This window comes from Schistocerca serialis, chromosome 7, assembly GCF_023864345.2.
Source record: "Schistocerca serialis cubense isolate TAMUIC-IGC-003099 chromosome 7, iqSchSeri2.2, whole genome shotgun sequence".
Taxonomy (NCBI): Eukaryota; Metazoa; Arthropoda; class Insecta; order Orthoptera; family Acrididae; genus Schistocerca; species Schistocerca serialis.
The window spans coordinates 587905603-587933222 of record NC_064644.1 but is presented as its reverse complement, the minus strand read 5'-3'; the positions used below and the strand labels follow the sequence as shown (position 1 = coordinate 587933222).

The 27620-nt window shown below is 39.8% G+C and overlaps 1 protein-coding gene across 2 annotated transcripts in view; it reads right to left on the bottom strand.

The window, feature by feature from the left end:
• Positions 1-27620, bottom strand: part of LOC126412154 (multidrug resistance protein homolog 49-like) — a 454076-nt gene that overhangs the window by 97776 nt on the left and 328680 nt on the right. For both annotated transcript variants that reach the window (XM_050081614.1, XM_050081613.1), the window contains exons 15-16: positions 3662-3805; positions 300-404 (exon numbers count right to left, since the gene is read on the bottom strand). In XM_050081614.1, coding sequence (XP_049937571.1) covers positions 300-404; positions 3662-3805 — 249 coding nt within the window. The remainder of the gene's footprint in view (positions 1-299; positions 405-3661; positions 3806-27620) is intronic.

Genomic DNA, 27620 nt, shown 5'->3' with positions numbered 1-27620 from the left:
TGTACAACTGAAACATGGACACTGAAGAGAGGGGATGAATGGAAATTGGAAGTATTTGAGATGTGTAAAGGTGGGAAGTATTAGTTTGATAGAAGATTCTGACTGTTTTTTACAGAGGCTATGTGACTATGTTGAAAAATAGTATCATGTATCTGTGTCAGTTCGAAGTGTAATGCAACATCCAATAAAACTTACTAATTTGTAACTAACATTTTCAAGCCCTCTCATACAAGCATCAATAACAATGCAGCAAAAACATGAAATGACAGTCTGTTGTGGAAATTTGGAATACAACTAACCTGTAAGAAAGTTCCCACACCAGACAAAATACCAATGACAAGGAACAAGATGGAGAATGTACCAGTATCTCGACGAACTTCATCTGCATCTTGGATTGACAAAACCTGCAACACAGGTATTCAAAATAAAGTAAGTAAATTTTTGTTTTGTTATTATGAATGGAACACTGTCTCAAAGTTCATTTTAAAATAAAAGGATTTAGAATTAAAAATAATGAAAGTGAAAGCTTAGTAACATACTTTTCAAATTCACTAGTGTTCATAAAACAAATTTTCATGATAGCAGTTCAATTAATTTCTTGAAGTTAAAGAAGGATCACAATGAATCAGAGAAAACTATCCAAAATGACTGTGAGAAAATATGAAATAAAAATGGTGGTAACACAACATTTCTAATACATTTGTCAATATAGTCAACTGTAAATATGGTGTGAAATAAATGAATACACTTTGGATGAACATTTCAAATTATTTATAAACATAAACTAGTTTTCCTTAGATTTTGACCTTAGATTTTGATGCTGATAAATTTGGCAATGCTGCTTTAAACGAGGAGAAATTAATGGCGAGTCCTCTCCATCTTTTAAGAAGCTCCCACACCTACACCTACATGATTACTCACCAAGTGTTTGACAGAGGGTTCATAGAACCATTTTCATATTATTTCCTGGCCGTTACACTCTCAAATAGCACACAGGAAAAACAAACACCTACATATTTCTGTGCGAGCTCTGGTTACTCTTATTTTATTATGAAGATCATTTCTCCCTACAAATGTGAGAATCTACAACATATTTTGCCCTTTGGAGGAGGAAGGTCATCATTGAAATGTCATTAAAAGATCTTACTACAGCAAAAAATGGCTTTGTTTTAATGACTGCCACAACAACTCACTTATCATTTCCATGACACTCTCTCCCCTATTTTGCAATAATACAAAATGACCTGCCATGCTTTGAAGTTTGAGTTCCCCTGTTAATTGTATCTGGTAAGGATACCATCTGCTGTAGCAATACAAGAACACTTTCAATTATTTATTGCACAAGACCTAAACATTGAACAAATGTCATATATATTGCATTTTGAAGAGAAACTCTGAAAGTTTTTTTTTTTTTTACAAACATTCGATATGCAAACCACGAATGACCCGGTAGATGTCAATACGGTAATCAAATCCTTGCCATATCCGTCCCAGCATGGCATTGTCGACTGTGGCAGTCGCTTCCCGTATTCTCTACCAGAGCTCTGCTACATCGCATTGTATAGGCAGTACATACACAAGATGTTTAATGTGTCCCCACAGAAAAAAGTCACACGGAGTGAGATCTGATGATTGGGGAGGCCATTTCATGAAACAGCTCCGCACCTGAACTCACCATGTTAGCGACTAATGCTGACTATCAGAAAATCACAAACTATGCTGTGGCGGTATACATTTAAAAAATGATCTTTGTACAACGTTTGGTTCTTGTGCAATAAATAACTGAAAGTGGTCTTGGGCTTTATGTACATCCTGAACTGCAGAAGAGGATGGAAAACCATATTGTAGGCATCTCTTTAGCAGACCTGTTGCACCTTCTCAGTGTTCTGCCAGTAAAACACAGTCTTTTGTTCACCTTCCCCAAAGTATTTTCTACGCGACTGTTCCAATTTTTTTGTAATTATAATCCCTAGGTATTTAGTTAAACCTATGATTTTTAAAAAAAAATTTATTTACTAAAATTGTCTGCATTGTATCACTCAACATTATAGTATAAGACAATGCAGACAAGCCTTCTAAGTATTCATAGTTAGGGCATACAGTGTAATGATACAAAATAATATTGAAGCATTTCTTTATGCATGTACTGGACACAACTACACAAGTACTGAAATATTTGTTCTTGTAATGTATAACAAACACTATTCTACAGCAAAATGGAATGTATCAAAATACGAGGATAAGTCAATCATTATCTGCAAAGAAGTTACAAAATTTTATTGGAATCAAATAGGAAACTTACAAGAACATCATTTTTTGACATAGTCTCCTTGTGTTTCAATGCAATTGGTCCATCATTGTACAAGCTTCCTGATAGCCTTACAAAAGAAGGTTTTCAGTTGTGCTGCAAGCCACGAATGCACCACTTCTTTCACTGCTTCATCCTAGGCAAATCCATGGCCTCTTAATGCCTGTTTGAGTGTACCAAACAAGTGACAGTCAAAAGTGGCAAGATCAGGACTATATGGAGGGCGATCCAGTGCTTCAAATTTGAATTTCTGGAGCATTTCAGCAGTGTGGGTAGCAGTATGTGAACGGGCATTGTCGTGCAACAACACAATACGTTTTGACAGCAATCCTCAGGGTTTGCTTCAAATTGCAGGCTTTAGCCTGGCAGTAAGCATCTCATTGTAATGTACACTGTTTATTGTTGTCCCCTTTTCCCCATAATGTTACAGTGCTGGACCTTGTGCATCTCCAAAAACTGTAAGCATCAGTTTTCCTGTGGACGGTTGGGTCTTGAACTTTTTCTTGCATGGTGAATTTGGATGTTTCCATTCCATACTCTGCTGTTTACTCTCCAGCTCATAATGATGGATCCATGTTTCATCACCAGTAATGATTCTGCCTAGGAAGTTGTCCCATTCGTTACCATAGTGATCCAAATGTTTTTCGCAGATATCTAAGCGCATTTGTTTATTCATGTGTGAGTTGTTTTGCGATCCATCTTGCACAAACTTTATGAAACCCAAGCCTGTTGGTGGATGATTTCATAGGCAGAACCGTGACTAATTTGCAGGCGATGTGCCACTTCGTCAATAGTTAATCATCTGTCTAAGACAATCATTTCACGTGAATGCTCAATAGGTTCTTCCTTTGTGGTGGTAAATGGTCATCCGGCTCCTTCATATTGCATAACACTTGTGCGACCATTTCGGAATTTTTCAATCCATTCATAGACACTCCGTTGTGGCAAAACACTGTACCATACTGCACCGAAAGTCTTCAATAAATTTCGGCCCCTGATACACCTCCTGACTGCAAAAAACAGATCACTGAATGTTGCTCTTCTACGGTACAAATAGACAGTGGAGCAGCCAATATTAACAGCATAGCAGCTTGAAAATTGCAAAGATAAAACAACAAATAAATAAAGCATGCGTCATAAATGTAAAATGACACTGCTACCCGAATAAACAAAAATATAACTACATTGTGGATAATAACTGACTTACACTCGTATCTTCAGACATGGCAGCAAAAATGGAGATACACCATTACCATGTTGGCCAGAAATTAACAACTTTAAGACCAAGAATTTCTAACTAATGATAATAAAGCAACAAGACAATACTTTCCTTCCAATAAGACATGCACTTACCCGATAGATTTCTCCAAAAAGCACTGCAAAGAATGGCAGAGCACTTCCTACAGCAAGTGTTGCAAGGCATCCCACAGTGATATACAGCCATTCCGGTTGGTTGAGGGACATAATGCGTCCAAGATCAGCTTCTGGAATTTTTTCCTGTAAACAGAGCATGTGGTACTTTGTTGTACTCCCAAACATTTCTGACATTATTCAGTATTGATTGCACAGAACACTGTCTGCGTGGACACCTATCGCTTATATCTCTCTTTGCATTCTCATTGCCCATAAACAACCAGAGATTGTTGCTTTGTATCTTATTTAAAATACAGGGTGATTCAAAAAGAATACCACAACTTTAAAAATGTGTATTTAATGAAAGAAACATAATATAACCTTCTGTTATACATCATTACAAAGAGTATTTAAAAAGGTTTTTTTTTTACTCAAAAACAAGTTCAGAGATGTTCAATATGGCCCCCACCAGACACTTGAGCAATATCAACCCGATACTCCAACTTGTTCCACACTCTCTGTAGCATATCAGGCGTGAGAGTTTGGATAGCTGCTGTTATTTCTCATTTCAAATCATCAATGGTGGCTGGGAGAGGTGGCCGAAACACCATATCCTTAACATACCCCCATAAGAAAAAATCGCAGGGGGTAAGATCAGGGCTTCTTGGATTTTCATCACTCGTTCTCGGCCGTCCAGAACTTTTCCCTTTGCACAAACACCCATTCTCTGTAAACTGTTTATACCAACATTTAATACACCACCTATCAGGAGGTTTAACACCATACTTCGTTCGAAATGCACGCTGAACAACTGTCGTCGATTCACTTCTGCTGTACTCAATAACACAAAAAGCTTTCTGTTGAGCGGTCGCCATCTTAGCATCAACTGACGCTGACGCCTAGTCAACAGCGCCTCAAGCGAACAAATGTACAACTAAATGAAACTTTATAGCTCCCTTAATTTGCCGACAGATAGTGCTTAGCTCTGCCTTTTGTCGTTGCAGAGTTTTAAATTCCTAAAGTTGTGGTATTCTTTTTGAATCACCCTGTATAACAATGATGATAAGCTTAACCAGCATGGTCATGTGACGTTCAAATTACTTTCAATGTGTGTATCAAGACCACCTTTTCTATCAGCTATTATGTCATTTTTAAATGATATGCAGGCACAGGAATCTCTTTGGCTATGTAACAATAGGACAAAAGAAACAAAAGACTGAAATTTTTTCTCATACTATGAAGCGTACTATTATAGCATTCACTTATTTTTGTTGAAGTGGTAGAGCAATGATCATTTAGGTGCAAGATTTGCATTTGACACTGGATGTAATGTATGGTTTTAATTTTCCATGAAGATTCTAATAATTATTGATTGATTGATTTTTGTTTCGTCACATTTCATTACATTTTGTACAAAGTGTGTACTTGTAATATAGGACAGGTCAATTTACATCCATTTTCTTGCAATATTTAACGTATTTATTACAATTTAATACATCAAAGTAGCAATACTTATAATAATGTTGCATACATTTTTCACCCATCTTTTAGGTCCTGAAAATTGTTTACTTACTACATTATTTTTTCCAAAGGCATGCAGCTTTACTCTATGGTTAAATGATGATGGTGTCCTCTTTGGTAAAATATTCCGGAGGTAAAATAGTCCCCCATTTGAATCTCAAGGCGGGGACTACTCAAGAGGACGTCGTTATCAGGAGAAAGAAAACTGGCATTCTACGGATTGGAGTGTGGAATATCAGATCCCTTAATCAGGCAGGTAGGTTAGAAAATTTACACTACTGGCCATTAAAATTGCTATACCAAGAAGAAATGCAGATGATAAACAGGTATTCATTTGACAAATATATTATACTAGAACTGACATGTGATTACATTTTCATGCAATTTGGGTGCATAGATCCTGAGAAATCAGTACCCAGAACAACCACCTCTGGCCATAATAACGGCCTTGATGCGCATGGGCATTGAGTCAAATAGAGCTTGGATGGCGTGTACAGGTAAAGCTGCCCATGCAGCTTCAACATGATACCACAGTTCATCAAGAGTAGTGACTGATGTATTGTGATGAGCCAGTTGCTCGGCCACCATTGACCAGACATTTTCAATTGGTGAGAGATCTGGAGAATGTGCTGGCCAGGGCAGCAGTCGAACATTTTCTGTATCCAGAAAGGCCCGTACAGGACCTGCAACATGTGATCGTGCATCATCCTGCCGAAATGTAGGGTTTCGCAGGGATCGAATGAAGGGTAGAGCAATGGGTCGTAACACATCTGAAATGTAACGTCCACTGTTCAAAGTGCCATCAATGCGAACAAGAGGTGACCGAGACGTGTAACCAATGGCACCCCATACCATCATGCCGGGTGATACGACAGTATGGCGATGATGAACATATGCTTCCAATGTGTGCTCACCACGATGTCACCAAACATGGATGTGACCATCATGATGCTGTACACAGAACCTGGATTCATCCGAAAAAATGACATTTTGCCATTCGTGCACCCAGGATCGTCGTTGAGTACACCATCGCAGGTGCTCCTGTTTGTGATGCAGTGACAAGGGTAACTGCAGAAATGCTCTCTGAGCTGATAGTCCATGCTGCTGCAAACATCGTTGAACTGTTCGTGCAGATGGTTGTTGTCTTGATAACATCCCCATCTGTTGACTCAGGGATTGAGACGTGGCTGCACAATCTGTTACAGCCATGTGGATAAGATGCCTGTCATCTTGACTGCTAGTGATATGAGACCATTGGGATCCAGCACGGCATTCCGTATTACCCTCCTGAACCTACTGATTCCATATTCTGCTAACAGTCATTGGATATCGACCAACGCAAGCAGCAATGTCGCGTATCAAGGCCGTTATTATGGCCAGAGGTGGTTGTTCTGGGTACTGATTTCTCAGGATCTATGCACCCAAATTGCATGAAAATGTAATCAAATGTCAGTTCTAGTATAGTATATTTGTCCAATGAATACCCGTTTATCACAATAGGCTACAATCCGACCTTTATCAAAGTCGGAAATGTGATGGTACGCATTTCTCCTCCTTACACGAGGCATCACACCAACGTTTCACCAGGCAACGCCGGTCAACTGCTGTTTGTGTATGAGAAATCGGTTGGAAACTTTCCTCATGTCAGGACGTTGGAGGAGTCGCCACCAGCACCAACCTTCTGTGAATGCTCTGAAAAGCTAATCATTTGCATATCACAGCATCTTCTTCCTGTCAGTTAAATTTCGCTTCTGTAGCACGTCATCTTCATGGTGTAGCAATTTTAATGGCCAGTAGTGTAAAAAGGGAAATGGATAAGGTAAAGTTGGATATAGTCGGAATTAGCGAAGTTCGGTGGCACGAGGAACAAGACTTTTGGTCTGGTGAATACAGGGTTAAAAATACAAAATCAAATAGGGGTAATGCAGGAGTAGGTTTATAATGAATAAAGAAATAGGAGTGTGGGTAAGCTACTATAAACAGCATAGTGAACGCATTATTATGGCCAAGATAGACACAAAGCCCATGCCTACTACAGTAGTACAAGTTTATATGCCAACTAGCTCTGCAGATGACAAAGAAATTGAAGAAATGTATGATGAGGTGTAAGAAATTATTCAGATAGTGAAGGGAGATGAAAATTAAATAGTCATGGGTGACTGGAATTCAATAGTAGGAAAAGGAAGGGAAGGTAAAATAGTAGGTGAATATGGATTGTGGGTAAGAAATGAAAGAGGAAGCCGCCTGGTAGAATTCTATACAGAGCATAACTTAATCATAGCTAACACTTGGTTCAAGAATCATAAAAGAAGGCTGTATACAAGGAAGAAGCCTGGAGATACTGACAGGTTCCAGATAGATTATATAATGGTAAGACAGAGATTTAAGAACCAGGTCTTAAATTTTAAGAAATTTCCAGAACAATTGACAAGAATGGGGGCAAGAAATACAGTAGAAGAAGAATGGGTTGCTTTGAGGGATGAAGTAGTGAAGGCAGCAGAGGATCAAGTAGGTAAAAAGACAAGGGCTAGTAGAAATACTTGGGTAAAAGAAGAAATATTGAATTTATTTGATGAAAGGAGAAAATATAAAAATGCAGTAAATGAAGCAGGCAAAAAGGGATACAAATGTCTCAAAAATGAGATTGACAGGAAGTGCAAAATGGCTAAGCATGGCTAGAGGACAAATTTAAGGATGTAGAGGCATATCTCACTAGGGGTAAGATAGATACCGCCTACAGGAAAATTAAAGAGACCTTTGGAGAAAAGAGAACCACTTGTATGAATATCAAGAGCTCAGATGGAAACCCAGTTCTAAGCAAAGAGGGGAAAACAGAAAGGTGGAATGAGTATATAGAGGGTCTATACAAGGAGGATGTACTTGAGGGCAATGTTATGGAAATGGAAGAGAATATAAATGAAGATGAAATGGGAGATATGATACTGAATGAAGAGTTTGACAGAGCACTGAAAGACATGAATCAAAACACGGCCCTGGGAGTAGACAACATTCCATTAGAACTACTGACAGCCTTGGGAGAGCCAGTCCTGACAAAACTCTACCATCTGGTGAGCAAGATGTATGAGACAGGTGAAATACCCTCAGACTTTAAGAAGAATATAATAATTCCAATCCCAAAGAAATCAGGTGTTGACAGAAGTGAAAATTACCGAACTATCAGTTTAATAAGCCACAGCTGCAAAATACTAACGCAAATTCATTACAGACAAATGTAAAAACTGGTAGAAGCAGACCTCAGGGAAGATCAGTTTGGATTCCGAAGAAATGTTGGAACACGTGAGGCAATACTGACCCTACGACTTATCTTAGAAGCTAGATTAAGAAAAGGCAAACCTATGTTTCTAGCATTTGTAGAGTTAGAGAAAGCTTTTGACAATGTTGACTGGAATACTCTCTTTCAAATTCTGAAGCTGGCTGGGGTAAAATACAGGGAGCAAAAGGCTATTTACTATTTGTACAGAAACCAGATGCCAGTTATAAGAGTCGAGGGACATAAAAGGGAAGCAGAGGTTGGGAAGGGAGTGAGACAGGGTTGTAGCCTATCCCCGATGTTATTAAATCTGTATATTGAGCAAGCAGTAAAGGAAACAAGAGAAAAATTTGGAGTAAGTATTAAAATCCATGGAGAGGAAATAAAAACTTTGAGGTTCGCCGATGACGTCGTTATTCTGTCAGAGACAGCAAACGACTTGGAAGAGCAGTTGAGCAGAATGGACAGTGTCTTGAAAGAAGGATATGAGATGAACATTAACAAAAGCAAAACAAAGATAATGGAATGTAGTGGAGTTAACTCGGGTGATGCTGAGGGAATTAGATTAGGGAATGAGACACTTAAAATAGTAATGGAGTTTTGCTATTTGGGGAGAAAAATAACTGATGATGGTCGAAGTAGACAGGGTATAAGATGTAGACTGGCAATGGCAAGGAAAGCTTTTCTGAAGAAGAGAAATTTGTTAACATCGAGTACAGATTTAAGTGTCAGAAAGTAATTTCTGAGAGTATTTGTATGGAGTGTAGCTATGTATGGAAGTGAAACATGGACAATAAATAGTTCGGACAAGAAGAGAATAGAAGCTTTCGAAATGTGGTGCTACAGAATAATGCTGAAGATTAGATGGGTAGATCATCTAACTAATGAGGAGGTATTGAATAGAATTGGGGAGAAGAGGAGTTTGTGGCACAACTTGACAAGAAGAAGGGACCAGTTGGTAGGACATCTTCTGAGGCATCAAGGGATCACAAATTTAGCATTGGAGGGCAGCGCGGAGGGTGAAAATCGTAGAGGGAGACCAAGAGATGAATACACTAAGCATATTCAGAAGTATGTAGGTTGCATTAAGTACTGGGAGATGAAGCAGCTTGCACAGGATAGAGTAGTATGGAGAGCTGCATCAAACCAGTCTCATGACTGAAGACCACAACAACAACAACAACAATTATTGATATTATATTGATATTATATTGATATTTACATTTTTCTCTCAGTATTCATGTTCTCAAGTTATTTACATATATTAATTTGTTCAGTTAGTTAAAGTACCTGTATAACAGTAATAGTAGCATTTTCATTCATTGATACATATACTCTTCTGCACTATAAAATTCTTTTTCCATTAAATTAAAATTAAGTTATTTTTATAAGCCACTGCACTGTGTTATTTACTGACATAAATGTAATTCTTTCCAGTGTTCCCAGATGTTTTTCTACACTCAGTAGTGTCATGTCATCTGCATATAGTATTTTTTTATCTTTCTCAATATTGTTTACAAATAGGTTGAACAGAAGTGGGCCAAGTACAGGTCCTTGAGGCACTCCATACTTAATATTTCTGATTTCAGATCTGCATCCAGTTACTGTTCCCACATACTGCTTTCTGTTGCTCATGTATGATTTTATCCACTTGACTGCATGTCCACAAACACCATAGCTTTTAAGTTTTTCAATAAGTGTAGTGTGGGTGATTGTGTCAAACACTTTAGACAAATCCAGAAACATAGCAGACACGGAGTTTCTTTTGTCTAATGCATCTATAACAGATTCTGTGATGCCTGAGATGGCAGTTTCTGTAGATTTCCCTTTTGGGAAACCAGGTTGTGCTGAAATCAGAATATTGTGTTTCTTCAGGAATGTGGTCAACCTACTATGCATGAGCATCTTTAGTATTTTTGAGAAACCAAAGATTAAAGACACTGGTCTGTAGTTATTTGGATCATTTTTGTCTCCTTTCTTAAATATTGGCACTTTTTTGCTCTCTTAATTTTTCTGGGGATACTACTTCCCTAAATGAGCAGTTTGCAGTATCCAAAAAAGGTTTGATTATTTCTTCATTCACATGTTTTATTAAATAATTTGATACCTCACCATCTCTTACATACTTTTGGGGTTTTAATTTCTGGATTATTTTATAAGTTCTGTTTTTTTGTCATTGATTCCAGGAACACTGAGGGGAATGGTTGGCCAATAGTTGTAGCATGCTTCGACCACTGATGATTTGTTTCCCCTTTTAAATTTTGTACAATATCTATAAAGTAGTTGTTTAGAATATTACCAATTTTTGTTCCATCTGTAACTATGTTGTCATCAATTCTCATTGGCTTAACAAAATTGATGTTTTTTACACTTTTTTGGCTACATCTTCCACCGTTGATTATATCCCATGTTACTTTGCTTTTTCGATTTGAATTTGCTAAGGGTCTGTATTGAAATGGCTTTTACTTCTCTTATTAATTGCCTATACTACTTCCGATGCTGTTTATATGTCTCAATATTCTCGGCTTGTCCGAGTTCCTTCAGTCTAGTCCTGAGTTCAATTATTTCTTTCGTAATCCACTTCTTACTGTGACCCTGCTTTTTCTGATAGGCTACTTGGGGGAAGACTACATGAAAGTGATGCAGTAGTGTGTTAAGAAATGCATCATACTTCTCATTTGTACCTTTTTCTTGCATTGTTTCAGCCCATTCTTCTTTCCTCAGTGTTGTTTTGAAAATATTCATGCTTTGTACATTGATAATCCTGACTTCCTTCTTATCTTGCATTTCTTCTGTTTGAGCTCCTATTTATGTGGATGTGAATTATTACCCCATACTGGTCAGAGATTGATGTTTGTAGAAATTTTGCTTCACATTTACTATTTTCAATATTTGTGATTATGTTGTCAAGGATGGTCTGACGATGATCTGACTATGGTCTGACTCTTGTAGGTACATCTATTATTGTTTTCATGTTACAATGTAATAATGCCTCTTTCAATTTTTGTTTTGGTTTTGATTCTTTGCCATATTACAACATCTTTCATTTTTATCTTCAGTAATAATTTTTCTAGGTTTTTCAGAAATATTGTAATTTTAGTACTTGGGGATAATTTTGAGCTCTTCACTCATTATGTCACTAATTTAAAAATCTTTTTCAATGCAAGCTGGAAGGTTTACATATTTACAGTATTCAGTATCCTGTAGACTTCCAATTTTTTTCTTGTATTTAGCAACGCCTCCACCTTTATGTTTTGATCTACAGAAATAACTAATCAAATCATAGTCTCTTATTATTAGGTTACTAAGTTCTGCTTCATCTAGCCCATGATCACTGATACATAATATTTATGTGGTTGCATTTCATTCAACACCACTTCCACTTCAAGTTTTTTGCTACCTAAGTACTAAATATTTTGGTACAAGTTTTCAATTTTTTTTTCTCTTTATGAGTCCTGAGTTGCTGAATATCTGTTGTAGTTGGAGTTTTATACGTGATTATGCTGTATTCATTATTATTTATCTTTCCCTCCTCTTTTGTTGGCTGCAGAATAAAAAATCTTTTGCTAAATAGTGGGGAGCTGCTCGTACTCTCTGTTTAGTCCACATTGGTTTCCTTTCTATTTGTTCAACTTTTGAAGTTGTTGGTTGTATGCTTTGAAGTATTTCACAATCTTTTTGTGGTGCTGTGTGTGATGTTTCCTTTATTATGTTTAATCCACTATTAGTTGTTTCTTTTGACACATTGTGATCTTCCTGTTTTTTACAGTGTGTTTGTTCCAATATTGCTGTTAATGCTGCATCTGTTTCTATTTTTGTTGATTCATTGTGGTCTATTTCATTGTTGGACTGTGATAGTCCAGTTTTCCATCTTACTCGTTTTTTGATTCTATAGAAGATTTTTCTGCTTCTGGCATGATTGTGACTGCTATGTTTTTTCCCATGACTATGGTCTGCTTTTTGGTTGTTATTGCATACTTTATTCCCCTATATAGTTTCTTTCTTCCTCTTTTGTATATATGCAATCCTTGCCATGTGGAATCTTTTCTTCTTATGAATCTGTTTACACCAAGGACTGTGGCATAACTGTATTGTTCACCTGCTATTACAATGCACTTATTCAGCTGATATATGATATAATTTTCTGTACCCTGTCTTGATGGTATGGAACTGTATACAGTATCACCCTTGTGTGTAACGTATTCCTGACTACCTCTTCTACAGCATAATCGGAACAAAATGGATCGATATGGGGAGTGGAAATAGGAAATGACACGAGGATAAATTAAATTAATTGAGAGCAGTTAATAAGCACATACATAATTAAAAACAAAGTTCAGAAAAAACAAAGTTCTGAAACTTCCTAATAGATTATAACTATATGCCAGATCAGGACATGGTAAAAATTCATGATTTAACCCACAAATCTGGGTTTAAGTTAAACTTTGCTGGGTACGCTACAGAAAACTTCCAATCATCAACCTGCATAGATACTATTCTTACAAATCATCAGTTTGGCGATACAAGGAAGTTTTGCCTAGATCTAGGGATGTTTGATCACACCGCATTGTTTATAAACCTCGCAAAAAGACACTAAAATCTGAATCTTATATGTGAAGGAATTTTAGTAAAGAAAATTTATTTGTATTGGTGGCAAAGAAAGTGGCAAACAGTATTTTCATAAATAAAAAAAGGTAGTCTGAAATCAGAGTTGGGAAATTTCACAAATTAAGATTAATAATGATAAATATTAATTTCAGGCACATAGATGACAAAAAAGTAATTGTTTTAAAAAATTTAATAGAATCACTCAGGAAGATGAGGAAGACACTACATTATCAGTAAAAAATAAAACTGTGCTGGATGGGATGGAATACCCTCCATAGCTATTAAAGCAGTATGCCATATTATTTCACATCCATTGATTATTATACATCAGTCTGAACAAGGGTGTTTTCCAAATGTCCTAAAATAAGCTGAGATAAAGCCACTATTCAAAAAGGGATCACCAGAAAATATGGGAAACTACTATCCTATATTTCTCCTTCCTGTCTCTTCTTAAATATGTGAATAATTTGTGGCAAAACAACTTGAAAATATTCTTACAGAAAATAACATCATTCCTAAGAATCAATTTGGTTTTAAAACGGAAAAAGCAAAATAACCACAATCATAGAAAACAAACACCTCATTGGCCTAGGGTGAAAACATTTTCAGGAATATTCTGTAATCAAACAAAAGCCTTTGATTCAGTGAATCACTCATTACTACTTTACAAACTTAGGACCTATGGGGTCAAGGGTACTGCATTACATTGGTTCAGTTTTCATCTGACAGAAAGGAAACAAAGACTTATCTGAACACCAGTTTCAGTTAACTGCTACTCCAAATGGTAAACAATTTCCAATAGAAAATGACACTCCTGAAAAAATTCCAGATAGTGTACAAAATGTTCTAGGAAAACTTGAATCTTCGTTCCACAAAAATGAACTAAAACTGAATGTTGCAAAGATCCAGATAAAGGAGTTTCTCTTAAACAACAGCAACGTGCCCTCTAAAAATATCTCACAATATTCAATTGATTACAGAAGAAAGCCATGTGAAATCTTGGACCTAAACATAGATGAAAGTCTATACTGGAAGACACATTCAGACTTCTTGACAAATAAATTAAATACTGCAGCTTCTCTAACATTTGTTTATCTTGTGCCCCTCATATGGACACAAGGAAGACCATCTATCATAGTTGTTTTGAATCAGTTATTCAGTAGGGGATAATTTTCTGGTGAAATTACACAAACAGCATAAGGCTACTAATTTTTCAGAAGAATATTACTAGAAATGTGTGCTAACCATAAAAATGATCATGTCACACATTATTTGAGCAATTAAATATGCCAACCACTTCTTCATTGTACATTTTTGAAATTTTGATTTTTGTAAACAATAAACAATATAAAATTGAAAATAACAGCTTTATCCATAGTTACAGTATTTATCAAAGGAGAACTTCAAACTTCCCTCACATCACTTAAAGCTTTATGCTGAGACACCACTATACATGGGGTTAAAATACATAACAAATTACAAGGTAGGAACATATTATACAATCGAAGACTTCATGGCAGACAGTTTTACAGTCTGAACAATAGGAAGATGTAGACTTTTTATCTGTAAACTGAAATACTGTAATGTTATATGCACTTTTATTGGATGCATTTGCATAAAAGTTAACCTACAAGGCAAACTTTCTAAAAACAATGTAAAAAGATCTTTTGTAAATCATTATATTTATTTCAAACATGACGAGTCTTCTGTACAGCAGATCTAATGATCTGCACACTGTATGCAATGAGACTAGTAAATCATGTTTCATAAGACTTAAGCTCAGAACATTGTCTTTTGCAGACAGTAACCATAGAAGATAGATTAAGGAGAGGCAAACCTACGTTTCTAGCATTTGTAGACAAATGCTGACAATGCTGACTGGAATACTCTCTTCCAAATTCTGAAGGTGGCTGGGGTAAAATACAGGGAGTGAAACGCTATTTGCAATTTGTACAGAAACCAGATGGCAGTTATAAGAGTCGAGAGGCATGAAAGGGAAGCAGTGGTTGAGAATGGAGTAACACAGGGTTGTAGCCTATCCCCGATGTTATTCAATCTGTATATTGAGCAATCAGTAAAGAAAATAAAAGAAAAATTTGGAGTAGGAATTAAAATTCATGGAGAAGAATTAAAAACTTCGAGGTATGCCAATGACAAAGTAATTCTGTCAGAGACAACAAAGGATCTGGAAGAGCAGTTGAACAGAATGGACAGTGTCTTGAAAGGAGGATATAAGATGAACATCAATAAAAGCAAAATGAGGATAATGGAATGTAGTTGAATTAAATCAGGTAATGCTGAGGGAATTAGATTAGGAAATGAGACACTTAAAGTAGTAGATGGATTTTTTTTTTTTTTTAGGGCGCAAAATGGCTATGGTCATTAGCGCCCGGTCCGTGACTTAGGAAACGGTAAAAAAACGAAAATGGAAGGCAGCAGCAATGGGAACGAAACTCAAAAAATTGGAGAAACTAAAAGCAGAAGGAAAGCTTAAAAATCCACTACAGAAATGGGTTGGTTGTCCCCAAAAAGAGCTTCAAATGACTGACGTCATCTCACTGGCACTAATGAACTCGAGAACGCGATCGGTCGACCGCGTGTCATGTGCTAAAATGGACGATATATCAGGTGACAGCTGTAGACGGGCACGTAACGGAGTAAAATAGGGGCACTCAATTAAAATGTGTCTTACCGTCCACAGCTGAGAGCAGTGGGGACAGAGTGGGGGAGGATCGCCACTTAAAATATGTCGATAGCTAAAAAGACAGTGCCCTTTCTGGAGTCTAGTAAAAATTACCTCCTCCTGACGACGCGCTCGGGAGGAAGAGGTCCAAGCACAGGGAAGAGCTTTCACGTCCCGCAATTTATTATGGGGAAGTGTTGACCAATGTGCGTGCCATAAAAGAACAACACAACTACATAAAATGCTCCGAATAGCTGGCCAAAGAAGAGAGACTGCAGCCTCGGCCGCTATATTGGCCGCCTCATTGCCACAGATACCAACGTGTCTTGGGAGCCAGAGGAACGCCACAGAGACGCCCCCCCAAATGGAGCAAGCGCAGGCAGTCCTGAATCCAGTGGACCAGAGGATGGACAGGGTACAGAGCTTGGAGACTGAGGAGAGAGCTGAGAGAATCTGACTAGATAACATACTGTATCCGCTGATGGTGGCGGATGTAGTGGACAGCCTGGAGAACAGCGTAAAGCTCCGCAGTATAAACCGAACACTGGTCGGGAAGCCAAAATCGATTTGGGGTGTCGCCAACAATATAGGCACTCCCTACACCTAACAATGTTTCCGAGCCATCAGTGTAAATAAATAAATAAATTCCTTCATTTGTGCACAAAGAGCAGCAAATGCCCGACGATGAACAAGTGAAGGGGTACCATCCTTGGGAAATTGACAAAGGTCACGGAGCAGGCAGATCCGGGGATGGAGCCAAGGCGGTGCTGTACCCCAAGTTGTCAAGAAGGTTTTAGGAAAGCAGAAGAAAAGAGAATGGAGCAGTTGACGGAAGCGAACTCCCGGTGGTAGTAGGGAGGCGCATCCAAGGAGGTGTCGAAAAAAATGTCATGGGCTGGATTAGCAGGCATGGAAGACAGATCACTACCATAATGACTCAGAAGGACTGATTGGACAGCGGAGGTTCAGCAGTCTCCGCATAGAGGCTTTACACAGGGCTGGTGTAAAAAGCTCCAGACACTAAACATAATCCACGGTGGTGGATAGAGTCGAGACGCCGAAGAATAGACGGCCGAGCAGAGGAGTAAACTATGCCTCCATAATCCAATTTCGAGCGCACTAAGGCGCGATAGAGGTGGAGAAGGACCACTCGGTCCACTCCCCAGGAGGTACCATTCAGGACATGGAGGGTGTTGAGGGATCGCAGACAGTGAGCCAAAAGATAGGAAACATGGGAGGACCAGCACAGTTTTCTGTCAAACATAAGACCCAAGAATTTAGCGACATCCGAAAACGGAAGGTTGACAGGTCCTAGATGTAAGGAGGGAGGAAGACACTCCTTACGTCGCCAAAAATTAACACAAACGGTCTTACTGGGAGAAAAACGGAAGCCGATTTTGATGCTCCAAGAGTGGAGGCGATCGAGACATCCTTGGAGATGTCGTTCAAGAAGGCTGGTCTGTTGAGAGCTGTAGTAGATCGCAAAATCATCCACAAAGAGGGAGCCTGAGACATCAGGAAGGAGACAATCCATAATCGGATTTATGGCAATGGCAAACAGTACAACATTCAGCACAGAGCCCTGGGGTACCCTGTTTTCTTGGGAGAAAGTACGGGAGAGAGTGGTGTTCACCCGCACTCTAAATATGCGCTCTACCATAAATTCGTGAAGAAAAAGGGGCAGCCGACCTCGAAAGCCCCAAGAGAACAGTGTGCGGAGGATGCCTGTCCTCCAACAGGTATCGTATGCTCTCACCAGATCAAAAAATATTGCTACTGTTTGGCGTTTCCAGAGAAAATTGTTCATGATATAAGTGGAGAGAGCAACAAGATGGTCAACTGCAGAACGATGCTTTTGGAAACCGCATTGGGCAGGTGTTAAAAGACTGCGGGACTCCAGCCACCAAGCTATACGGCAATTCACCATACGCTCCAAAACCTTACATACACTACTCGTGACAGAAATGGGGCGATAGCTAGAGGGGAGATGTTTGTCCTTTCCAGGTTTTGGAACAGGAACGATGATAGCTTCCCGCCATCGTCTGGGAAAAGTACTATCGGTCCAAATTCGATTATAAAGGCGAAAGAGGTAACGCAGACTATGGTAATGATAAATGCAGCAACATTTGAATGTGAATACCATCCGGTCCTGAGGCAGAGGAGCGAGAAGAAGAGAGTGCGTGTTGGAGTTCCTGCATGGAGACAACAGTATTGTAGCTTTCGCGATTTTGAGAGGAGAAAGCAAGAGGTCGCACTTCCGCTGCACGTTTCTTCGGGAGAAATGCTGGCGGGTAATTTGAAGAGCTCGAAATCTCAGCAAAGTGTTGACCCAATGAGATATAAATTGCGATGGGGTCCACTAATGTATCATGCGCGACAGTGAGCCCAGAGACCGGGGATAAACTAGGCGTGCCTGAGAACCGTCGAATCCGATTCCAAACTTCCGAGGAGGGAGTGGTGTTAAATGAGCTAGTAAAGAATTTCCAGCTTTCCTTCTTGCTATCGCGGATGACGCGACGGCATTGCGCTCAGAACTGCTTATAGCGGATACAGTTGTCCAAAGTAGAATGGTGGCGGAAAACGCAAAGAGCACGTCACCGCTCACGTATTGTGTCACGGCATGCCGCGTTCCACCAAGGAACTGGAGGGCGTCGGGGCAATGCAGAGGTGCATGGTATTGAACGTTCCGCAGCTGTAAGAATAACGTCTGTAATATGTGTGACCTAATCGTTGACGCTAGGAAAGTGACGGTCTTCGAATGTCGCTAGGGACAAAAAAAGTGTCCAATCGGCTTCGCCAAACTTCCAGCGTCGCGGGCGCATATATGGCTGTTGAGGCTGCAGTCTAAGGACACATGGAAAGTGGTCACTCGAGTGTGTATCATCAAGGGCGAACCATTCGAAGCACCGAGCTAGCGGAACAGTACCGACCGACAGGTCCAAATGAGAGAAATTTGTCGTGAAGGCAGACAAAAATGTAGGGTCCCCAAAGTTGAGGAAAACTAGATCTGCTTGGTGGAAGACGTCTAGCAAAAGTGAGCCACGTGGACAAGGATGTGGAGATCCCCAAAGCGGGTGGTGGGCATTGAAGTCCCCAACCAGCAAATAGTGGGGGTGGAAGCTGACCAAGAAGATGGAGATCAGCTTGTGCCATTGGTGTGGGCGATGGAATGTATACAGTACAAAGAGAAAAGGTATATCCAGAAAGGGAAAGACGGACAGCAACAGCTTGGAAGGAAGTGTTTAAGGGGATTGGGTGATAATGGAGAGTATTATGGAGAAGAATCATGAGTCCTCCATGGGCTGGAGTGCCTTCAACAGAGGGGAGATCAAATCGGACGGACTGAAAATGGTGGAGAACAAAGCGGTCATGGGGATGCAGCTTTGTTTCCTGAAGACAGAAGATGACCGGCGAGTAGGATTCTAAGAGGATTGACAATTCATCCCGATTGGCTCGAAGGCCGCGGATATTCCAGTGGATAATGGACATAGGGTGAACAGAAAATGGAGGAATGTGACCAAGGTTGCCGTCAACTCAGTGACTGCTCAGAGCTTGCGACCGACAGCATGGAATGGCATTCAGCCGAAGGCAGAAGATCCTGATCCATAGGTTGTTCAGGAGCAGCTCCTGCCACCAGCGATCGGCCAGTTGATCAGCCGGCAGCAGGGCGCCTCGGCGACACAGAAGATGGCCGAGGGCGATTACCGCCAGGTGGTGCTGTAGATGAGACACGCCTTGGTGGAGAAGTAGATGAACTGGGTCTCTTACTAGCCTTCTTGGAAACATTATGTTTAGATGAAGGAGGAACCGATGGTTGTGAAGTTGGGGTACGTAAAAAACTTGACGAGTATGCTCTTTTTTCGAAGTCTTGGTGTGTGACTTTTGGGCTCGAGATTTAGCAGAACCCAATGAAGGGTGAGCCATAGAGTGGGCAGGCGAAAGTGGGAAGGTTGAACGGGCGATATTTGCGATGGCCGATCTGATGATCGTGGCACTAAGGGTAAGGTCACAAGTCTGCATGGCCATCTCCTTTGTTGGCCAAGGATAGGCAAGGACAGTGCTGTATTTTCCTGTCTGAGGCATGGTGGGCTGTCGACTGGCAAATAATTTTTGAGCAGCAAAGGTCGACACCTTTTCCTTTACTCTGATTTCCTGAATGAGCTTTTCGTCTTTAAAAATGGGGCAATCTCAAGAGGAAGTAGCATGGTCACCCATACAGTTGATGCAACGAGGGGATGGAGGTGGACAAGCACCCTCATGGGCATCCTTGCCACACGTAACACATTTCACCGGATTGGAACAGGACTGGCTGGTGTGATTGAAGCGCTGACACCGATAGCAACACGTAGGGTTTGGGATGTAAGGGCGAACGGAAATTATCTCATAGCCTGCTTTGATTTGTCAAATGTCAAGAAGACAGTACGGGTTGGAATGATGTTCGTGTCAACCCTTTCCATGACTCTATGAACAGCCGTTACGCCCTGGTCAGACAGGTAGTGTTGAATTTCCTCGTCACACAATCTGTCGAGGGAGCATGTATAAACGACCCACGTGATGAATTTAAAGTACGGTGAGGTTCCACCCGCATAGGGAAGGTGTGTAGCAGTGAAGTACGCAGCAATTTTTGTGCCTGGAGGGCACTGACTGTTTCTAACAACAAGGTGCCATTTCGTAATCTGGAACAAGACTTTACAGGACCTGCAATTGCGTCGACACCTTCCTGAAGGTTGACCGTGGAGAAGTCGTGACCTTCGTCAGACCGAGAAACAACAAGGAACTGTGGCAATGATGGAAGGACTGTCTGTGGCTGAGACTCATTGAAGTTACGCTTGTGAGCTGACATAGTAGAAGATGAGGAAACCATTGCGAAAGTATCCCCCATGATTACCGGCGTCTCCGATGGCGCGCTTCTTCCTTGTGGGGGCCCTCTCTGTGGGCACTCCCGCCTTAGGTGATTGTTCACACCTCAGGTCACACCTCCCGACAAACGGATGGAGGGACCAATCGGCACTTTCGGAAGGTATCAGCTCGGGTAATCACCCCTCCCTGGGCCTGGCCATTACCAGGGGGTACGTACGTGTCCTACCTGTCTACCCGGGGTGGGGAATTAGGCGTTACCCCGTCACCGGCTATGCATGGAAACGCGTGGGTCGGCCTTCAGACACGCACAGGGAGGAAAAAAGAAAAAGGGAAAGTAAAGGAGAGAGGTCTCAAACGCCGCAGCGGAGAAAAGGGCTAAGAGAAGAGGTAAGGAAAAGAGAAGGACAAGGGAAGGACGAAGACTTGCAAGCGGAGAAAGCAAAGAATTTGTTACAGTTTTGAGTGTCCGTCTCTGGACCTAGGCACAAAACATACTCCCAGAGTGGGAGAAAAAGAAGGAAAGAGGCGGAGGTGGGAGGGGGGGGGGGGGGCGAAGATGGGGGATTGGGAAGGATGCGGAAAGGCAAGGTATGCATCCCGGTAAGGAAGGAAGGCCACATTAGCTCGGGGTCCCGTGCTCGCTACACATGTATGCATAAAAGAGTTGTGGACCCCCTGGGGGGATGGATTTTGCTATTTGGGATGCAAAATAATTGATGATGGTCAAAGTAGAGAGGATATAAAATGTAGACTGGCTATGGCAGGGAAAGCGTTTCTGAAGAAGAAAAATTTGTTAACAATGAGTATAGATTTAAGTGTCAGGAAGTCTTTTCTGAAAGTATCTGTATGGAGTGTAGCCATGTATGGAACTGAAACGTGGATGATAAATAGTTTAGACACAAAGAGAATGGAAGCTTTTGAAATGTGGAACTACAGAAGAACGCTGAAGATTATATGGGTAGATCACGTAACTAATGAGGAGATACTGAATAGAAATGGGGAGAAGAGGAATTTGCTGCATAACCTGACTATAAGAAGGGACCAATTGGTAGGAGACGTTCTGAGGCATCAAGGGATCACCAATTTAGTATTGGAGGGATACGTGGAGGGTAAAAGTCATCGAGGGAGACCAAGAAATGAATACACTATGCAGATTCACAAGGATGTAGGTTGCAGTAGTTACTTGGAGATGAAGAAAGCTCGCACATGGTAGAGCAGCATGGAGAACTGTATCAAACCAGTCTCTGGAGTGAAGACGACAACAACAACAACAACAACAACAACAACCATATAAAAATTACAGTCACGCAAAATACATTAATTGGTACAAAGCTTCTATCTCCCATTACATCTCATAGTTGCAGACTCCACAAGGTCACAAGAGTATGCATGAATAGCTCAGCTGGTATCAGCATTGTCCACTATAGGTCCAGTTTAAATCCTGATCTGCCATACAGTTTTAGTATATCAATAAGTTTCAGATCAACATACACTCCACAAGAGAGTGAATAGTCATTCTGAAAGTAAAGCTCTGATAGTGCAGTGGCTACAGAATATCTTGATGTACAGAATATCTTTATGTGTGGAGTTTAGACACCTTCATAACCAAGCATTTGATGAATGGTAGTTTCATTTTTATGTGAAACTCTAGTGTCTCTCCGAACTTCACTCTCAATTACATTTCATATTGTTAATTCCGTCTTCTATCACAAACAATTTCATGGCATTCATTTTATTTTAAACAGTTCTTATTCTTTTATGTAAGGTGTTTGCTTCTTGTCGTGTTATGTGTCACCAAAATATTTTTACACTTCCTTGGTAATTATCATGATATGTAACATCCTGCTCTGCCTCTTTTCTAGATGTTGTCATTTTAGCTAAAACAGGAAGAAATATTACGGTTTAAAGTCCCACTGATGATGTCATTAAGGACAGAGACAAAGCTTTTTTAAAGGGAGCCACATCACCACTTGCCTTCAGAAATTTGAGAAAACTATGGAGTATCTAAAGCTGGATAGCCAAATGGGCTTTCACACTGTTCTCCCAAAAGCACTTACTTGGTTTTTTAGCTTGAATTAAATTCTGTTCCTCCTCCTTCCTCCAAATAATTGTCCCTAGCAAAGTAAATTCCACAAATTCTCAAGTTTATATTACACAGATTTTGACTTTTCCATTACATAGCCAAATGGCAGTGGTCTGCATTAAGTTACATAAATGCACTGTTTGAAGTATTATAAAAAACAGCAGCTGAGTAGTAAAAGAGGCTCACTGGTTTTTTCTGTGTGACTGCTTCTCTCTTTAGTATTAGTGTTACTATTATACATTACAGAAGTAGCCTGCTGTGGTAGTTGTTGCCCTTTAATGTACAGGGTGACCAGAAAAATGGGAACATTTACACACTCCAATAAAACTAGAAATGATGAAGGAAAGAAATTGCATTCACAGTAACAGAAACCTTACAAATTTGCCATTTACAAAACACTGATGGCATTTTTAATTTTTTAGAAATGATGTCTTTTAGATGACGTCCTCCTGTGTGAATACATTCGTGAAATCTGATGTTGATATTCCTCATTGATGGCTGCAACATCTCAGTTGTGACACTGTGAAATGCATCCCGAATTCTCTGTTTTAACTCGTCCACGTTCTTGGTCGAATTGTGTAGACGTAGCCCCACAAGAAAAAATCACAAACGGATAAATCTGACAATCTAAGGGGGTTAGGGAATGTTACCAAATCATGAGATCACACAGTTGCCAAACAATTGTTGCAAATATACCACTGATTGCCAAATAGTGTGTGATGTCGCTCAGTCCAGTTGAAACCGTGCTCCTTGAATGTTTGGAAAGTTGTTTAATGCAGTTGTAATGAAAGTTCAGAACATCTCCACATAACGATTGGCATTGACAGTTATTGTGCTTCCCTGTCATTTGTGAAAAAATACTGTCGGATAATCCCATGTGATGAAATACCACACCATACTGTCACTTTACTAGCGTGTAAAAGACACTCATAAATGTCATTAGGATTTGTGTTTACCCAGTAACGGTAGTTCTGCTTATTTATATAACCTGAGATGAAAATGTGCCTCATCTGACATTCACAACTTGTATAGATGTTCGTCATCATTGTTTATTTGTGTTATCATTTGCTGACAGAATCCTAATCGTAGCCAGTAATTGTTGTCCTTTAGTTGTTGCACCACCTGTAGTTTGTATAGATGAAATTTTAAATCAAGATGAAGAATTCTGTGAACACTCTCCCAGAACCTTCCAACCACTGCTGCTTGCTTACGAATTGAACGCCATGGGCTCCATAAGACAGACTCGAATACAACATCAATGTTCGCTGGAGAATGCACACTTTTTGGTCCTCCTGTTGGATTCTTCTTGAGGGCAGATCCAGTCTCTTCAACGTTATTAATCCAACATTTTATAGCATGTTTTGAGAGAATGGCATCATGACATCCTAAATTATAAAAACGTTTAAACTCCCTCTGCACCACTACCAAACTATCATTGTTTTTTATAACACATTATTATGGCTAACGCATGCTGTTGTCCAATCCATGATTATTGAAATGGTGGACTGTTTACTCGCTAAATTTCATGAACCCACAGTGCTGCCACCTGCCCATGGCTGCCACTACTCATTTCTCACCCTGTACAACTTTACTTTTTCCACAGCACTGACGGCTCTCCTTCATTATGAAATTCACTGAACACAATGTGTGAATGAATGACTGAATTTTCTTTTCCCATTAACCTACTCCATGAGTAAACTCTTCTTCTGTTTCTCTTATGCTAAGCATTTAAAACCTTACCCTTACATTTATCCATTTCCTGACCACAGCTGTTTTTCATTGATGTCTCATATAATTGTTCTCTATTCATTGCCATTCATGCTCATCTTTCTAAATCTTGGTCTATCATTCTCAGATCACCAACAATATTTTCTTTCAAGTATCAAATAATGGAAAATCCAGGATGGAATGTAACAATACGAGACAAGGAAAGTTGCTATTCACCATATAGTGGAGATGCTGAGTCGCAATAGGCACAATAAAAAGATTCACACAATCATAGCTTTCGGCTATTACGGCCTTTGTCAGCAGTACACACACACACACACACACACACACACACACACACACACACTCACTCACTCTCATGCAAATACAAATTGCACACACGTAGCTATGATTGTGTGAATCTTTTTATTGCGCATATCGCGACTCAGCATCTCTGCTATATGGTGAGTAGCAACTTTCCTTCTCTCATTTTCTTACAAGTACTTTAAAATGTATCACATCTCCCCAAATAACTAAACAATCGAAAATCCAGGATGAAATAATGACAATATTATGGAAAGAATAGCTGCTACCCACTGTGACTCTGCGTCTCAACTATATGGTGAGTAGCACCTATCTTTTTCATAATACTATCCAAACAACTCTTACTCAACACAATATCCTACTCCTAATTAATCTCAAATGTGTTAGCTTTGTATTTTCTCCACTACTGATTTTATTTATTTTATTTTAGAGTGGTTTTCCTTCACCTTCCAAGAGACCCATGATTTTTGTTCATCTTCTCATCTATTGAAATGTAAAAGGCATTTTTTCACCCTCCAACATATGTAACATTTTATCCTTCCAGTCTTGTGCACACAGGAATGAATTGCATTAGTGATAATTTACTGCATTGTCTGTTCAAAGAAGCACATAAAAACAATAAATGTTTCTGCAGATAGGTAAGTAACAGATTACACAGTAGTGTACTACTATACATTATGCATATCACCTATGGCAGCACAAATTTAACATCCACTTGCAATGTGTTACATAGAAACTGAATTGACTCGCTATTGCATTCTGACTTCAGTATAACTTTAGAGTTGGGATTTCAGCTTAGAGAAATATGGTATGGAAAGTTCTTACACAATGTAAATTACATGTTGTTGTTGTGGTCTTCAGTCCTGAGACTGGTTTGATGCAGCTCTCCATGCTACTCTATCCTGTGCAAGCTTTTTCATCTCCCAGTACTTACTGCAACCCACATCCTTCTGAATCTGCTTAGTGTATTCATCTCTTGGTCTCCCCCTACGATTTTTACCCTCCACGCTGCCCTCCAATACTAAATTGGTGATCCCTTGATGCCTCAGAACATGTCCTACCAACCGATCCCTTCTTCTGGTCAAGTTGTGCCACAAACTTCTCTTCTCCCCAATCCTATTCAATACTTCCTCATTAGTTATGTGATCTACCCATCTAATCTTCAGCATTCTTCTGTAGCACCACATTTCGAAAGCTTCTATTCTCTTCTTGTCCAAACTATTTATCGTCCATGTTTCACTTCCATACATGGCAACACTCCATACGAATACTTTCAGAAATGACTTCCTGACACCTAAATCAATACTGGATGTTAACAAATTTCTCTTCTTCAGAAACGCTTTCCTTGCCATTGCCAGCCTACATTTTATATCCTCTCTACTTCGACCATCATCAGTTATTTTGCTCCCCAAATAGCAAAACTCCTTTACTACTTTAAGTGCCTCATTTCCTAATCTAATTCCCTCAGCATCACCCGACTTAATTCGACTACATTCCATTATCCTTGTTTTGCTTTTGTTGATGTTCATCTTATATCCTCCTTTCAAGACACTGTCCATTCCATTCAACTGCTCTTCCAAGTCCTTTGCTGTCTCTGACAGAATTACAATGTCATCGGCGAACCTCAAAGTTTTTATTTCTTCTCCATGAATTTTAATACCTACTCCGAATTTTTCTTTTGTTTCCTTTACTGCTTGCTCAATATACAGATTGAACAACATCGGGGACAGGCTACAACCCTGTCTTACTCCCTTCCCAACCACTGCTTCCCTTTCATGTCCCTCGACTCTTATAACTGCCATCTGGTTTCTGTACAAATTGTAAATAGCCTTTCGCTCCCTATATTTTACCCCTGCCACCTTTAGAATTTGAAAGAGAGTATTCCAGTCAACATTGTCAAAAGCTTTCTCTAAGTCTACAAATGCTAGAAACGTAGGTTTGCCTTTCCTTAATCTTTCTTCTAAGATAAGTCGTAAGGTCAGTATTGCCTCACGTGTTCCAGTGTTTCTACGGAATCCAAACTGATCTTCCCCGAGGTTGGCGTCTACTAGTTTTTCCATTCGTCTGTAAAAAATTCGCGTTAGTATTTTGCAGCTGTGACTTATTAAGCTGATAGTTCGGTAATTTTCACATCTGTCAACACCTGCTTTCTTTGGGATTGGAATTATTATATTCTTCTTGAAGTCTGAGGGTATTTCGCCTGTTTCATACATCTTGCTCACCAAATGGTAGAGTTTCGTCAGGACTGGCTCTCCCACGGCCGTCAGTAGTTCCAATGGAATATTGTCTACTCCGGGGGCCTTGTTTCGACTCAGGTCTTTCAGTGCTCTGTCAAACTCTTCACGCAGTATCGTATCTCCCATTTCATCTTCATCTACATCCTCTTCCATTTCCATAATATTGTCCTCAAGTACATCGCCCTTGTATAGACCCTCTATATACTCCTTCCACCTTTCTGCTTTCCCTTCTTTGCTTAGAACTGGGTTTCCATCTGAGCTCTTGATATTCATACAAGTGGTTCTCTTATCTCCAAAGGTCTCTTTAATTTTCCTGTAGGCGGTATCTATCTTACCCCTTGTGAGATAGGCCTCTACATCCTTACATTTGTCCTCTAGCCATCCCTGCTTAGCCATTTTGCACTTTCTGTCGATCTCATTTTTGAAACGTTTGTATTCCTTTTTGCCTGTTTCACTTACTGCATTTTTATATTTTCTCCTTTCATCAATTAAATTCAATATTTCTTCTGTTACCCAAGGATTTCTACTAGCCCTCGTCTTTTTACCTACTTGATCCTCTGCTGCCTTCACTACTTCATCCCTCAAAGCTACCCATTCTTCTTCTACTGTATTTATTTCCCTCATTCCTGTCAATTGCTCCCTTATGCTCTCCCTGAATCTCTGTA